The sequence below is a fragment of the Chiloscyllium plagiosum genome, chromosome 32 (assembly GCF_004010195.1).
Source record: "Chiloscyllium plagiosum isolate BGI_BamShark_2017 chromosome 32, ASM401019v2, whole genome shotgun sequence".
Taxonomy (NCBI): Eukaryota; Metazoa; Chordata; class Chondrichthyes; order Orectolobiformes; family Hemiscylliidae; genus Chiloscyllium; species Chiloscyllium plagiosum.
Genome location: NC_057741.1, coordinates 40,918,915 through 40,936,369, shown reverse-complemented (window position 1 = coordinate 40,936,369; position 17,455 = coordinate 40,918,915). Strand labels below are relative to the sequence as shown.

Below are 17,455 nucleotides of genomic sequence, written 5' to 3'. Positions count from 1 at the left end.
ATTTTCTGTGGCTCCACACAAAGGCCGCCTTGCTGATCTTTGAGGGACCCTATTCTCTCCCTAGTTACCCTTTTGTCCTTAATATATTTGTAAAAACCCTTTGGATTCTCCTTAATTCTATTTGCCAAAGCTATCGCATGTCCCCGTTTTGCCCTCCTGATTTCCCTCTTAAGTATATTCCGACTTCCTTTATACTCTTCTAAGGATTCACTCGATCTATCCTGTCTGTACCTGACATATGCTTCCTTCTTTTTCTTAACCAAACCCTCAATTTCTTTAGTCATCCAGCATTCCCTATAGTTACCACCCTTCCCTTTCACCCTGACAGGAATATACTTGCTCTGGATTCTTGCTATCTCATTTCTGAAGGCTTCCCATTTTCCAGCCATCCCTTTACTTGCGAACATATGCCTCCAATCAGCTTTCGAAAGTTCTTGCCTAATACCATCAAAATTGGCCTTTCTCCAATTTAGAACTTCAACTTTTAGATCTGGTCTATCCTTTTCCATCACTATTTTAAAACTAATAGAATTGTTAGAAGTTAATCACAATTCTTTAGGCCTGGAGTCACATGAAGACTAGACTAGGTGAGGATAGCAGATTTCCTTACCTGAAGGATGTTAGTGAACGAGATGCATTTTCCCTGGTCATATGGTCATCATTAGACTCTTAATTCCAGATTTTTAATTGAATCGAAATTCACCATCTGCCATGGCTGGACTCAAACCCGGGTTAGAGTTAGGTTTCTGGATTAATAGTCTAGCGATAACATCACTAGGCCCTTGCCTCCCATCTATATTTTATGTTAAATGCTTGAATATCAAGAGACAGTGGTTAGATTGTTTTTATTGGAGATGGTAACTGCCTGGCAATTGTAATATATATGATCATAATTGAAATTTGGATTTTATTTGAATAATGCCAGATAGATTTTAATCTGCAAATATCATTTTTAAAACATTAAGAAAGTCATTTGGAAGAGTGATCTATATGTATTAACTCCAAGAAGATATAGTCAGGCCTGGGAAGAGCCCTGTGGTATTAAAGGATAACTATTTCTAATGTTGGGTTTATGACAGGCAGAGCAAACATATGAAGGCAACTGGTACAGGTTTGACATCACAACAGAAGATTTGAAATATTTGTTCAAGAGCATCCAGAGTTTAGTTCAGAAGGTAGAACTAGTCACCTCGATAGAAGTGGTTTCAAGTCTATGAAACGTTTAAGAGTTTGGACAGAATTCTTCAACATGTCAGTGTTGAAAAATGCTTAGATGTTCAGAATTCATGCCAGTGGACTCAAAAAGGAATTATTAAAATCTTGAAAGAGTCAGATTTAAAAAGCTGGATAGGGATGCTTGTGTTAAGATTATAATAACTATAAATAGATTTGTTTGTTTTTTTTACTGAATAAACTTAGGGTCTGTTGTTAAAGAACATCTGCACCTTCATGTGAATATGTTGTAGTGACTAACCACAGCTGCCACCAACTGCAAAAACTAAACACACAATTTATCAAGTGAAGTTTCACTGTGGAATGTGACATGTCCAGTAGTACCATCAGCTGGCATCATAACATCTGGGAGCCTGTAAAGTATGCGAAAATGAGGACTGCAGATGCTGGAGATTAGAGTCGAGAGTGTGGTGCTGGAAAAGCACAGAAGATCAGGCAACATCCGAGCAGCAGGAAAATCAATGTTTCAGGTAAAAACCCTTCATCTGGGATGAAAGGCTTATGCTGAAATGTTGATTTTCCTGCTCCTCAGACGCTGCCTGATCTACTGTGCTTCCCAGCACCACACTCTCGAGCCTGTAAAGTATGTGTTGCTTTATAAAATCAAACAATGACCAATTCACATTTACCACTAACTTACCGTCAACAAAACATTACTCCTCCCAAAGAAACATTTGTCTAATTAGAGTTTGGAAATAGGTACATTTTCCTGATCTTTCTTACTGGATTTATGATCAATTAATATAATAGGGAACGCACTCTTGCTTGACATATTTACATGGATGAGATTTTAGGCGATGAGTGAGGACTGGAGCTGATTTGTGCAAAGCATGAATGATTGGACTAAATTGTAAATTTTTGTGCTGAAAATTCTATGTGATACGATGAAGAGGAAGTTTCAATGAACTGAGATAGTCATCATTTGGAGATGCATACATACACATTTCAATGCTGACATTTATTACATACGTTGACTTCCTTCCTATTGTGAATATTTGCCAGAATTACAAACCCAATGTCTAGAAAACTGTCATTTACTGACAATGCAAAGGTTAATATTGAGGACATGTGGTTTATTTTGTGGTTGCTACTGTTTAAACAGGATTGGCTTCACTTTAAAATATAATTTGTTCTTCATACCTATTCATAAATTGTTTTTACAAAGGTTTATGAAACAATCTGTTTCTCTTTTCTCAACAGATTTCTTTAGGATCCTTGGAAGATAAGCACCTTCACCAGTTTGACAAACACACCGTACAAATACAAATGAAATAACAAACACAGGAAACAATATCACCACCAATCGTAAAACTCCACAAGTGATAGTGAACCAGCCGCTATCACGTCAGCATCAAGGTGAATACTGGTTGTTGTGTAGAACCAACCAGCTCAGCGATCATTCTAAATCAATAATTTGAAATGGCAACTGCGTGTACTGACCCAAAAGGAAGACAATCTCTATCCAGAGAAAAGCATCAAAAATATCTATTGTTTGAAAGAAGTACTAGAAAAGCTGATCATTTCTGACTGATTCTTCCAATCCTGATATTCTGGTCTAATCCAAAAATGCAATTTAGGGAATTACAGCTGCTGTCAATTTACAGGAATTTCTCTCAATTGCTGGTTTCTAAAGGCCCTCCCATCATCCTGGTATGATTCACCCCTCATGGGCAATACATGATAGCTGAGGATAAACACCAGATCTACCTGAGTAACTAAATGTAACAACTGTACCCCATGTCCTAGATTATCTACAAACATATGTCCTTAACCACTGCTCACAGTTTGTAAATGAGGATAACACCGGGACTGTTATATAATATAATATCTATTTATTCAGCAACTGGGATTTAGAATAAAAGCTTTGCTTCCTCTTCATAATCCTTAACATTCTTCCAGTACTGTCTTATTAATCTTTGAAAATAGAAGTTTACGGACTCCTTAGAACAGAATCCAACAGCACAGAAGGAGAGATTTCAGCCCTCTATGCCTCACCTGCTCTTTGAAAGATTGATCAAATCTGAGATACACTCCCTGCTCTCCCCTGATTGTCTTCAAGAATTTATCCAGTTTTCTTTTGAAAGTTAAAACTGAACACCAACCTTTCAGGCAGTGCACTGCAGTTTGTAAAAACTCACTGCATCAAAAAATAAATTCCCCATTTTCCTCTCTGGTACAATTCCTATTCTGACAACAACTGGCACTTTTTGTCTCATGTAATTCTCTGTGATCATCTTAAATATGTTTCAGCTTTAATACTGTTCCACTTTCCAATAATATCAATTCATCAACATTACAAGTTCTCAAACAAAGGCAATTATAATCAATTCTCAAATTTGTGTTCAAACAAACTCAACCTCAGCTTTCCAAAACTTACTTTCAATTGTTCAAGGTGTTGTGTAAAGGTATGAAAATCACATCAACTGAAATATTCATCAATTGTACCCTCGGGGAGGACACTGAAGTTTGTAGGAGTGAGATTCTTCATAGACTGACTGGAGAAACAGGATTGTTCTATGTGGAACAGAGAAGGTCGAGAGAAGATTTAAAGGAGACATTCAGAATGATATGCAGCTTTCATGGAATGGGGAGGGAAAAATGTTTTCCCACTGTGGACAGGGTCAGTCACAGATGACATAGATTAAAGATAATCTATAGGGAATGTCAGAAATTGCTTTTTAATGAAATGAGTTATGATGATCTGGAATAAAACAGTCAGTAGAAGCAGATTCAATACTATCTTTATAAGGGGAGTTTGATAAACACTTGCACAGGAGAAATATGCAGGACTGGGGTAAGGCTGCAGGGGAACAGTCGTGATATTTGCTGCATCTTTCAAAGGCATGGCAGAGACACAATGGGCCAATGGTGGCAGGTTCTGTGCTTAAGCGACTAATGGACTACAAGATGCTGTTAACAAGAGCAAGGTGGCTTTGATCTGGAGTGCAAGGAAACATTGCTGCTGATGGTCCTCTCTTACCTGTTTGGGTTGTTCTAGAATCTGTAGGTATGGTCCATCAGCTGGGAACATAAGAAAAGGCACAATGATTATTACAGCAGCAAAATCAGCACTTACAAAAGATACATTTCATAAACAAGTTGCAGTCTAATTTGAATGAAGATCTTTTGCAGGAAATCCCCTTACCCATTAATGGGGGAAAAACAATTCTCTTGTAGGGCCGAGATTGCAAAAAAACTCTTCTCGTAAATCCTGACTGTTGTAAAAACCGCTCTTCAATTAGAGATATTTATCATAACAGGCAACATATCACGCTTTCAAAGCACCTAAATCACAAAATCATCAAAAGGCCATGCCCACCAAGACAGCACTTCATGCTTCATACACTTGTTAATCTGAGCCTCTGTGTGCCAAACAAAAAAACCACTTCAACTTCAAGCCAATGAATGGTGAGTGTTTCCCTCAGGGATTACAGGGTCATTCACACCACTTCATTTAAAATAAGGTCACAGCATGAAATATGGTTTACATTTACATTTCTTACATACAATGCATGTTCACAGATGCACAAGGCGACCAACTGCTTTAGCAAGTTATGTAATTCGGAAGTTTGAGCAGATTGGGCTATTCCTATTGGAGTTTAGAAGAATAAGAAATGACATTACTGAATGATGTAAGATTCTGAGGGGTCTTCAAAAGGTGAATGGTGAGAGGATGGTCCCACTTGTGGGAACCAAAAACTGGGAGACAATTTACCAAAGGCTCACCCTTTTAAGGTAGAACGGAGGAGAAATTTCTTCCCTAGAATGGTCATTAATCTTGGAAAAATACTCTATCCCAAACAGCAATGGAGGCTGGGTCATATATTCAAGGCTACATTGTACAGATTTTAAATCTATAAGAAAGTCAAGGGTAGACAGGAAATTGGAAGGAACAATATAACCAGGTCAGAGACAATTGGGTTCGACAACAAAGCATGTTCAAGGGGCCAAATGGACTACCCTGCTCTTGTTCCACCTGACATTACATGATGTCATTAATATATTATAGCACAGCTTACATCAATTTGACGTTCATTATCTATTGACTATTGCACTAACAACTTTATAGTAAGCCAGCTCGAAGATGGGGGTTCACACGATTGTATTTAATTAAAATTGTACAGAATCGCATTAGTATTGCTATCAGTAACCAGTCAATTTTAAGGATCATCTAATTGTGTAGAGATTGTTAGAGGGATTTACGGAGGGAATTCCAGAGATTAGCATCTAGGCAGTTGAAGTTACAACTGCCAGTGGTGCAAGTGTGTGAAGTGTGTAACAGTAGAAATCTGCAATTCAGAAGCAGCAAAAAAAAAGCTGGAATTGAAAGATTGTGAGAATGATGGAGAGAAAGAAATGCAAACTCAGGGAGAACTAAAATACAGGGGCATCAGTTTTAAAATTTAGATTTTAATTGATTAGACACAATTTCTGCAAGAAAAGAAAATTCGCCTCATCTCTGTCTAAAATGTATGACACCTTACTTTGAAGTAGTGAACCCTGGTTCTAGGTCCTCCCATAAGAGAAAGCTCTTTTCCATATTCACCATTCCTGATGAAGGGCTTTTGTCTGAAATGTCAATTTTTCCTGCTCCTCCGATGCTGCCTGACCTGCTGTGCTTTTCCAGCACCATTCTAATCTTGACTCTGATCTCCAGCATCTACAGTACCCACTTCTGCCTAGTCCATATCCACCCTGTCAAGGCACCTCAGGACCTTGTACATTTCAATAATTTCTTATTTTTCTAAACTCCTGAGAATATAAGGCCAGCTATCCAACCTTTCCTCAGGAGACAAACCCATACATTGGCACTACATCCACAAATGTCTATTCCCTCCACCACTGACGCACAGTATCGTCAGTGTATTCTACCTACAGGATGCACAGCAAACGTTCACCAAAGATCCTTAGACAGCACCTTCCAAACCCAGGACCACTTCCATTTGGAAGTTCAAAAGCAGCAGATACATGGAGATACCACCCCCCGGAAAGGTCCCCTCCGAGTCACTCACCATCCAGACTTGAAAATACATCACCATTCCTTCACTGTCACTGGGTCAGAATCCTGGAATTCCATCCCTAGGGGCATTGTGGGTCTACCCGCAGCACATGGACTGCAGCAGTTCAAGAAGCCAGCTCACCCTCACCTTCTCAAGGGGCAACCAATGGTGGCCCAGACAGTGATGCTCACATCCCATGAATAAATTAAAATGGAAAGAAAGGTCAACTTAGGTTATTGAGCACTGGGGTGATGGGGCAACAGCACCTGGATTGAATTAGCAGACAATGTAGCTGCACTTTGAATAAGCCGAGGTTTATAGAGGGTACAAGGTGGGAGGACAGCTCAGCCAAAATTTTAGCTCATCAGTTCAACCCTTCTTTAAAATACATACAATCAAAGAATGGTAGACTGATTACAGCCCACAGCGAGGGCACTTAATTCATTTAGCCTGTGTTGACCCTGACAACAACCAGGAGAAAGTGAGGGCTGCAGATGCTGGAGATCGAAGCTGAAAATGTCTTGCTAGAAAAGCGCAGCAGGTCAGGCAGCATTCAAAGAGCAGAAGAATCAACGTTTCTGCCTGACCTGCTGCGCTTTTCCTGACAACAACTACTCAGGCAACTCAATTCCTTAGCCTTATTCTTTAGATTTGCAAATTTTTGTGTTCAGATATTTATGCACTCTTCTTTCATAAAATGTGATTGACTCTATCCTCAACAAATTGTCAGGCAATGCATCTCTGTCCCTAACCAGTCACTGACTAGGAAGGTTTTTTGCTTCAGTCAACTTTGGTTCTTTTGCTAATCACACTGGATCTGTGTCCCCTGAATCTCACCACTAAAGGAAACAGTTTCTCACTATTGACTCTGCACAGTCAATCTCGTAACTTTAAACAACTCTATTAAATCTCCCTCAATTTTTACTTCTCTACAGAGAACAATCCCAGTTTCCCCCATTCTGTCCCTGTAACTGAAATTTCCCCATCACTGGAACGATTCTTTTAAAAACAATTGCCCCCTCTCCAAAGCTTTTGCAAAATGGACTCCTAGACCCATTCTTTTTTCAATTCCTGACACAAATATGTCTTTATCCTTCAAAAGAGCAAAATCCAGAAGAATTAACGACCCTTAGATTTCCATTATTGAGCCCTGGAACACTGAACTGCCAATGCAATTCTTATAGCCCCTACAGATCAGCCATCAACTAAACCAGGCACAGACAGGACAAATGACCTCTTATTCCTGTACTTTAAACAAAACATTGTGTCTGTACTAACTCTAAAATCAATTAATTACAAAGAAAGAAGTTAGAGAGCAATTTTTACCAGTACATTGCATGCAATGGAAATGTATTCAGGTGGTTTATAAATTATAGCAGAAAACCAGACAGAGAAAATGTGTCAAGTGACACAGTGTGAAAAAAAAACTGAACTAACAAGACTTTCGATAGCAACACTTTCCTCATCGAACACATAAAAAGATAAATTGTATCCACTGTGTTAAGTAGCTTTGAGGGCTGAGTCACCACTTTCTGAAACTCAGTCTGTTTTTCCACAGTGGAAATATTTAGTGAAATTTTTGTAAAGCTTTAATCAGGAAGCATTTATAACTTAAATCATTTCCATGTTTCAGTTCATGTCTGAAACAGTAAATGAGAAGATGAAGATTTCACAAAATCAGTATTATTAATACAAAACAGTAACATATCAGGGAGGCAATGGCTTCGTGGTATTATTGTTGATCTGTTAACCCAGAGGCCCAGGTACTGTTCGGGTGACCCAGGTTTGAATCCTGCCAAGGCAGATGGTGGAATTTGTAGTTAATAAACTTCTAATGATGACCATGAATCCATTACCAATTGTTGGAAAAACTCTTCTGGTTCACTAATATCCTTTAGGGAAGGAAACTGCCATCCTGACCTGGTCTGACCTACATGTGACTCCAGACCCACAGCAACTCTTAACTGCCCTCTGGGTAATTAGGGAAGGACAATAAATACTAGATTATCCAGCCAAACCTTGATCTCATGAATGAATAAAAACACTCATATCCTGTGAAAGAATTATTAAAAGCCTCCCTCACATTTTTAAAGAATTCCCTCATCACTCCTCAACCTCTTTCTTTCTTGAAAGAAGAGCTGCACCTTGGTCAATCTTTCACTGGGAATAACCTTACCGCTCTGCTCGCGGTTAAAGGTAAATACCATGGGATAAGCAGAATACACCATTTACTAAAATCGAACAAATGCAAAACCTGCTCAAGATATTTTTGATGGAAACTGCTTAAAATCAGACCTAAAGCACAGTTTCACAATTTTCTAAACAGTATTAGAAGTAGAAGTTATTTCATTCAGGACCCAGCGTAAAACACTCAATCTAATGATACTCACGTGTCTGTAGTGGAGAATCTGTGGGACCCATTGGCGAAGTAAACATGGCGTTGGGTAATTCTAAAGCATTATAATCATCGATACCATAAATCTGAGGGAGAAAAAAGTCAAGATCACTGAGTGTGTGCAAACTGCACAGAAAATAAACACTAATGATACTTTCATATCAGGAAATATAAAGTTATTTTCAGAGAGTGTTTGATGAGATCAGGTGGGTAGCCATCCTCAGTCAGTGTTTCTGTTTTGACGAAGATTGAGGAAAGTGATTAGGGGAGGGGTGCAGATGAGATCCTTGTCACAAGGTCAGTGTGAAGTACAGCAGGTAATTAGTAATGCTAACAGAATGTTCAAGAGGAACTTATTTCAAAATTAGACAGGTTATACTCAGTTATACAGAGCACTGGTAAGACTGCAGTACCAGAGTACTGAGTACACTATTGTTCCCTTTGTTTAAGGAAGATTGTAAGCGTGTTGGAAGCAGCTCACAGAATGTTCACTAAACCAACACCTGGAATGTATGGGTTGTCTCATGAGGAAAGGTTGGACAGCTGGCTTTACATCCTCTGGAGTTTAGAAGAGTAAGAAATTACTTGACTGAAACATACAAGATCCTGAGGTGCCTTGACACGGTGGATATGGAAAGGGGTTTTTTCTATGGGAGGATCTAGAACCAGGGCTCACTATTTCAAAGTAAGGTGTCACGCATTTTAGACAGAGGTGAGGTGAATTTTGTTTCCTCATAGAGGGTCACTGGACTCTGGAGCTCTCTTCTTTATAAGGTGGTGGATGCAGAGGTACTTAGATTGTAAAGCAAAAAAGGTGAATCATTATGGAGGATAGGTGGGCATATGGAGTAATCAGATTTGCCATAACTTTATTGAATGGCGGAGCAGGATTGAGAATTCTTGCAGGAAAAAGTGAGGACTGCAGATGCTGGAGATTAGAGTCGAGTGTGGGGTGCTGGAAAAGCACAGCAGGTCAGGTAGCATTCAAGGAGAAAGAGAATCAACGATTTGGGCAAAAGCCCTTCATCAGTGAAATCCACATTGATGCCCTGGGGTTAAAGTGTTCCGAGGTGGAAGATGAGGCGTTCTTCCTCTAGGCATCGGGTGGTGAGGGAATGGCGATGGAGGAGGCCCAGGACCTGCACGTCCTCAGCAGAGTGGGAGGGGGGAGTTAAAATGTTCAGGGTGGTAGGGTTGGTGGGTGCGGGTGTCCCGGAGTTGTTCTCTAAAGTGCTCTGCGAGAAGGCGTTCAGTCTCCCCAGCGTAAAGGAGACCACATCGGGCGCAACAGATACAGTAAATAACATTAGTGGAAGTGCAGGTGAAACTTTGATGGACGTGGAAGGCTCCTTCAGTGCCTTGGATGGAGGTGAGGGAGGGGGTGCAGGTTTTGTGATTCCTGCGGTGGCAGGAGAAGGTGCCGGGAGGGGAGGGTGGGTTGTTGTCCGTGTTGCGGTTGGAGGGGTGGGGTTCGAGGGCGGAGGTGCGGGACGTGGATGAAATGCGTTGGAGGACATCTTCAGAAGATGGACTGTTCTACGTAGCCAACAAAGAGACAGGCATAGCTGGGGCCCATACAGGTGCCCATGGCTACCCCTTTCATCTGGAGGAAGTGGGAGGATTCGAAGGAGAAATTGTTGAGGGCAAGGAACAGTTCAGCCATACGAATGAGAGTGTCAATGGAAGGATACTGGTGGGAGAGGAAGAATCAGAGAGCTTGGTGATGGAGGTGTAGAGGGATTGGATGTCCATGGTGAAAATGAGGCGTTGGGGACCAGAGAAACAGAAATCTTGGTGGAGGTGAAGGGTGTGGATGGTTTTTCGAACGCATGTGGGGAGTTCCTGGACCAGGGGAGGATAGGACAGTATCGAGGTAGGTGGAGATGAGTTCAGTGGGGCAGGAGCAGGCTGAGACAATGAGTCGGCCTGGGGTGGTCAGGCTTGTGGATCTTGGGAAGGAGGTAGAATCTGGCAGTGCGGGGTTCCCAGACTACAAGGTTGGAAGCTGTGGGTGGGGGATCCCCTGAGGTGATAAGGTTATGTTGGGTCTGGGAAATAATGGTTTGATGATGGGGTGGTGAGGTCATGGTTCAGGAGGCGGTAGGAAATGGTTATCTTCAAGCTGGAGCCTGGTTTCAGCCATGTAGAGGTCAGTACGCCCAAACTACCACTGCATCCCCCTCTTGACCTCTCCACTGCTGAAGCCAAGCGCCAACTTGAAGACAAGGGGGACCATATACAACCTCATCACCTCAGTGGATCTCCAACCCACCGCTTCCAAACTCACACTTTGGGAACCCCTAACCGCCTGATTCTACCTCCTTCCCAAAATCCACAAGCCTGACTACCCGGGCCGACCCATTGTCTCAGCCTGCTCCTGCTCCACCGAACTCATCTCCACCTATCTCAACACTGTCCTATCGTCTCTGCTCCAGAAAGTCCCCACATATGTTCAGGACACCGCCCATGCCATCCACGTTCTCCAAGATTTCCGTTTCCCTGACTCCCAAAGCCTCATCTTCACCATGGACTTACAATCCCTCTACACCTCCATCTGCCATGACCAGGGCCACCAAGCCCTATGTTTCTACCTCTCCCGACGTCCCCACCAGTAGCCTTCGATTGACACCCTCATTCATTTGGCTGAACTGTTCCTTACCCTCAACAATTTCTCCTTCAAATCCTCCCACTTCCTCCAGATGAAAGGGGTAGCCATGGGCACCCACATAGGCCCCAGCTATGCCTGTCGCTTTGTCGACTACGTGGAACAGTCTATCTTTCGCAGTTATACCGGCACCATTCCCCACCTTTTCCTCCACTACATTGATGACTGCATAGGCGCCACCTCGGGCTCCCATAAGGAGGAAGTTCATCAACTTCACCAACACATTCCACCCCAACCTTAAATCACCTGGACCATCTCTGACAACTCCTTCCCCTTCCTTGACCTCTCCATCTTCATCAACAGTGACTGACTCAACACTGACATTTTCTATAAACCCACCGAGTCCCTCAGCTACCTGGATTACACCTCCTCCCACCCTACCTCTTGCAAAATGCTACCCTGCCTCCACCGTATCTGTTCCCAGGAGGACCAGTTCCACCACAAAACACACCAGATGACCTCCTTCTTTAAAGACTGCAATTCCCCTCCCACAAGGTTGATGATGCCCTCCAGCGCATCTTATCCACTTCCCGCAGCTCCGCCCTCCAACTGCAACAAGGACAGAACACACCTGGTCCTCACTTTCCATCCCACCAATCTCCATATACATCGCATCATCCTCTGCCTTTTCTGCCACCTACAAATAGACCCCACCACCAGACTTACATTTCCCTCCCCACCCCTATCCACTTTCCGTAAAAACCGTTCCCTCTGCGACTGCCTGGTCAGGTCCACGCCCCCCAACAACCCACCCTCACGATGCCTACTCACAGAGTGCTTCAGAGAACATCTCAGAGACACCAAACATCCTCATCACCCCATGGCCGAACACTTCAATTCCCCACCCCACTCTGCTAAGGACATGCAGGTCATGGGCCTCCTCCATAGCCACTCCCTTACCACCCGACGCCCGAAAGAAGAATGCCTCATCTTCCGCCTGGGGACCCACCAACCCCTTGGCATCAATGTGGATTTCACCAGTTTCCTCTTTTCCCCTTACTCACCTTACCCCAGTTCCAATCGCCCAGCTCAGCACCATCCTCAAGACCTGTCCCAACTGTCAATCTTCCATCCCACCTCCACCCTCCTCTCCAAAATATCACTATTACCCCCACCTCCATCCACCTATCACACTCTCAGCTACCTTCCTCCCCCACCCAGCCCCATCCCCCTCCCATTTACATCTTCCACCCCTGAAGCTCCCAGCCTCATTCCTGATGAAGGGCTTTTGCCTGAAACGTTTACTCTCCTGCTCCTCGGATGCTGCCTGACCTACTGTCCTTTTTCAGCACCACACACTTGAGAATTCTTGTGTCTTGACTGGCTCCAACTATGTGTTTAACCAACAGTGACCTTTCCCAACTCAGGCATACCCCAATTAGCAGCTAGTAAAAAATCTCTTAACAACAGCCAAAAAACTTGGAATGGAACAAGGAGCACTCTTTCCAAAATCTCACCATTAACCAATCCTTTCAAAGTCACAGCAAAAGAGCACTTATTCATACAAAGGGTGTGTTACTGTGACGGCTCTCTCAGCCACTTTCACTCACTAGCCTCAGTCTTTCTTCATCCAATAGCCTTCCTGAAAGCTGCTTAACGCATTTCTTCTTGAACTTTCCTTTGTTTTACTATGTTTTCATACTTGCAAAACTTTTGCTCGTGTTGAATAAACAGTCCATTTCACCAACAGTTGTCATATTGATTGGGAATCTCACCCATGCACAATTCACAGGAACTGTCAGATCAGTTCAGTTCTGCCTCCATCCATGTAGCATTGTTGAACAGGCAGGTGACAGAGCACCTTAACTTGGGCACTCACTGATCATCATGGCCATTGGAGAGCTCGGCTTCTCTCCAGTGTTGGCTTCTTGTCTAGTGATGCCTTTGCTCCGTGAGGAAGCCTTTGGTTTTTGGGAGCCTTTTCCCAAGCTGCCTGTGCCCCGCTGACTGGAATTTTGCATTCCCACCCTCCTTCACCTCAGTCTTCCTGTAATGTCACTTATAATTCATCACCTCACCTCCGACATCAGCTTGAGGTTCAATGTTAAAGTTAATCTATTAAAGCTGCTGTAAAGCACCATGGGACATTTTATTTTGTTAAGGGAGAGACAAGAGTTGTAAGTTGTTGATGGGTTCTAAATAAATAATTAAAATGATCTGCAACATTTTGCAATAACTGTTCAATTACCATCACTTCAAATATTTGTGACAACCCTTCAATGATATTTGTTTATGACAGTATTCAACTTCTTCTCCCGTGTGCTGTACTGATATAACCACATTTACCACAAAAGTACAGCCGAAATATGAAATGTTTATGATTTAAAGTGAATAGCATGTTGGGTTCTGTACTTATCAAAATGAGGGACAGCAATTGGGCAAGTTAAACTCTTCTCATTTCAGATCCATGGAGTGAGCCACAGGCATCACTGTCCTGGCTAAACATTTTCCCAGTGCCTCAGTCTGATTTTTCACAGCAGCCAACAATAAGCAAGAATGAACTTTTGAAATTAATTGGAGCAATTTTTTTTACTGTAGTCGGTGCTACTGAGAAGCTGTGATCAAACTTCACAACACAAAAACATTGTAGTCCCCTCTGGAGATTTTAAGAGTATCAAGCTGATCTGATTCGGTTCTGAGGTGAAAGGGAGATTCTAAATCATGACAACACTCAGTTATTTGATGTCTTTAAATTATTCAGAATCATATTATTTTAGGTGATATTTTGTTTCTCGAATCCAGCTCATGGCAGCAGAGTTTAGAACACCACAGAGACAATTCAGCCCACTATTATTCCTATCACCACCTGCTATTCCCCAGAATCTTGCAAATCATTCTTCTTCAAAATATTTCTCCAATTCCCTTTCAAATGTTCTTGCTAATCTATTTCCATTGCCCTTTCAGGCAGAGCATTCCTTATCACAAAAACTGGCTGCATGTGTACAATTCTCCCCATCTTCTCTCTGGTTCATTGACTAAATATTGTCAAAGTTTGTTTTCTGCGGACTGATCCTTCTGCCACCGGAAACAATTTCTCCCTGTTTTGCATAATCTTGAGCAATTCTTTTCACCAGTACTAAATAATACATTTCATGTATGCAAATGAATATTTGAGATTCACACCAGAGATTTGTAATTAATCATTGCACAGGTCGGTATTTACAAAACTCGATTCAAACAGAAATATTAATCCCACTTACATCAGGGACTCCAAGACGATAGGTATCCTCTTCAGCCATCATGAATCTAGGATAGGAAACAAAAAAAAATCCTGACTTGTAGTTACTTTAAAATTTTAATCAGATTTAGGATTCTACAATCAAACAGAGACTCTCATTCACACAAGTACCAAAGGTTATCAGATAAGAAAAACAAGGAACCGTGGATGCTACAAATCTGAATCAAAAACAAATTGCTGGAGAAACGCGGCAGGTCTGGCAGCAACTGTGGGGGGAAAGCAGAGTGACTGTTTCAGGTCCAGTGACCCTTCAGATGCTGTCAGATCTGCTGAGTTTCTCCAGCAATTCGTTTCTGATTCAAGTGTTATTGACTCACTGAAAACAACACACACATTTCAATAGCAGCTTGGAGAACCTGCAGACATCCACAGTCAACGCAATATTTCTGAAGTGCAGTAAGTAGTCACCGATGTAATGTTGGAAATGTGATGGATACTCCTGCACAGCAAGTTTCCTACAAATAGTAACAAGTTCATCATCCGTTAAATGGCAACGTAACAGTTTCAGAGAACAGAACATCAGGCAGGCGCGAGAACTGGTTTTCAGGTAACCGTGAACACATCATGGACTGGGTGATGTGCTCACACTCTCAAAAAATGACAGAGGTTAATGTTGGAAGTGCTCTACATCTGCATTTTCAACAGGAATAAGAGAGAAAATAGGAGACTTTGGAATGATCTGGTTTGTTAATGACAGTGTGAAGATGTGCTTACCAGCAAACATTAAAATACAAGTTAAGAATTGCCCCAATGCAATCAAATACTTGGCAGAATTCAAAGTTCTACTGTCACCCCTCCTCAAATTTATCCAGTGGAGCAGGTGCACCACTCAAATATACCAATCATTATGAGAGCATTTGTCACATTCCAAAGAAAATTATCTTCCAGAGAAACAGGAACTCGTTTCAGTTCAAACAAACAGTAATCCTTTGCTGCCATGAGGAAAACAAGAAGGGAGCTCATCATTTGCTTATTGCAGTTGGTTAGGGAGTTATAATAATGAGAAGATGACTCTATCAACTGACCAGGTTACACTAATGTCTATTAAAATACCAGCCAATCAGGTGAGGGTTAGAGGGCTAATGACACACACACACACACACACACACACACCAAACTTTACAGCATTGGGGGGTTCCTGTGATACCACGGTAGCTGCCGAGGGAGCACCGCACAGTCAGAGGGTCAGCGCCGAGGGAGCGCCGCACTGTCAACACATCCCTATTGCACCTTCCCCTGCAATCACAGAAGTTGCAAATACTTGCCTGTTTACTTTCTCCCTCCTCAGTATCCAAGGCCCCAGAGATACCTTCCAGGTGAAGCAGCACTTTACCTCCACTTTACTCAATGTAGTCTGCTCTGTTCACTGCTCACAAGGTGATCTGCTCTAAAATGGGAAGATTAAACACTGACTGGGTGACCAGTTTGCAGAACATCTACATCCTGTCCACAAAAATGACCCTGAGCTTTCAGTTATCGACCATTTCAACGCATCACCCTGTTCTCTGGCCAAAATCGCTGTCTGAGGTTTACTGCAGTGCTCCGGCAAAGCTTAGTACAAACTGGAAGATGCTGCTCTCATCTTCCAGTTGGGAATCCTGCAGCCTTCAAGGTTCAATATCGAATTCAATAATTTCCTCTTTCGTGTCCTTTATCCACTCCCACATCCCAGGGCCTGTCTTCACATGGACTGCTTTCAGCACAGCCAACCCTTTCATGGTCCCCATTATCAGCTTTTCTTTCTCCCTGGCTTACAATCATCCATCCTTTTATCTGACTGTTATTCTCTCTCTCTCTCTCATACTTCATCACCACCCCAGCCCATTTTCAGCATTTATACTGCCTCTTCCTAGTAATACCAATTCTGAGGAAAAGTCATTGAACGCGAAACATTAGTTCTGTTTCTCTCCACAGATGCTGCCAGACCTGCTGGGTTCCTCCAGCAATTTCTGTTTTTGTTTCAAATCTTCAGCATCCACAGTTCTTTGTTTTATTAATTCAATGTATTAGGTCAGTTTTTGCATGCAAATTACTTATGATATTTACTGACATTAACTCTGACTAAAACTAAAAGTATTTATATGTAAATGTGTTGGAACATTTCTCAGAGACACAATAACGGAAATGAAAGCTCTTTTCGTCATAAATTTTCACATGGAATGTGATCCTAAAAAAAAACTGGATGGATGTGAATATGAATCATGCATTTCCAAGCTATGTATGTATGTGGGTGCTCTGGGACTGAAATGGGATTGATTTTGCTTTTCTGATTAGTTTGTCAGAAGCAATCAGTTGTAAGAAAATGATAAAATGCACTTCTGATGATTGGGACAATCTCAGTGAGTTATCCTTGGTGATTCGAGCTGCTGATTTCATTACTATCACAGCACCTCAAGTGCAAATTCAAATATATTTTATGTTTTAAAAGGGTTCAGTCCTTGTCTGGGTGAAAACATTTCCTCATGTTCTCTGCATAACACTATCCCTAACCTGAAATTGATGTTCCTGTTTATTTAGATTTAGATTAGATTTAGATTTAGATTAGATTACAGTGTGGAAACAGGCCCTTCGGCCCAACAAGTCCACACCGACCCGCCGAAGCGAAACCCACCCATACCCCTACATTTACCCCTTACCTAACACCACAGGCAATTTAGTATGGCCAATTCACCTGGCCCTGCACATCTTTGGACTGTGGGAGGAAACCGGAGCACCCGGAGGAAACCCACGCAGACACGGGGAGAATGTGCAAACTCCACACAGTCAGTCGCCTGCGGCGGGAATTGAACCCGGGTCTCTGGCGCTGTGAGGCAGCAGTGCTAACCACTGTGCCACCGTGCCACCCTCAACCACAGGGGCCAATACCTTTCCATCCAACCTTACCAAGATCCCTCTTAATTTTAAACATTCTATTAGATTTTCTC

General features: G+C 42.2%; 2 protein-coding genes across 6 annotated transcripts in view; one reads left to right on the top strand and one right to left on the bottom strand.

The window, feature by feature from the left end:
- manba (mannosidase, beta A, lysosomal) overlaps positions 1 to 2,514 on the top strand; it is a 228,725-nt gene extending 226,211 nt beyond the window's left edge. The window contains exon 17 of the mRNA XM_043674528.1: positions 2,434 to 2,514. Within this exon, the coding sequence (XP_043530463.1) occupies positions 2,434 to 2,508 (75 nt within the window). The 3' untranslated portion in view covers positions 2,509 to 2,514. The remainder of the gene's footprint in view (positions 1 to 2,433) is intronic.
- LOC122539548 (nuclear factor NF-kappa-B p105 subunit-like) overlaps positions 1 to 17,455 on the bottom strand; it is a 96,626-nt gene that overhangs the window by 67,604 nt on the left and 11,567 nt on the right. For 2 of the 5 annotated variants that reach the window (XM_043674523.1, XM_043674522.1), the window contains exons 2-5: positions 15,797 to 15,918; positions 14,494 to 14,539; positions 8,624 to 8,714; positions 4,214 to 4,254 (exon numbers count right to left, since the gene is read on the bottom strand). In XM_043674523.1, the coding sequence (XP_043530458.1) occupies positions 4,214 to 4,254; positions 8,624 to 8,714; positions 14,494 to 14,535 (174 nt within the window). In that variant the 5' untranslated portion in view covers positions 14,536 to 14,539; positions 15,797 to 15,918. Of the gene's footprint in view, positions 1 to 4,213; positions 4,255 to 8,623; positions 8,715 to 14,493; positions 14,540 to 14,864; positions 14,884 to 15,796; positions 15,919 to 17,455 lie in introns of those variants that run through there. The other 3 variants (XM_043674520.1, XM_043674521.1, XM_043674524.1) reach the window with 2 other exon arrangements.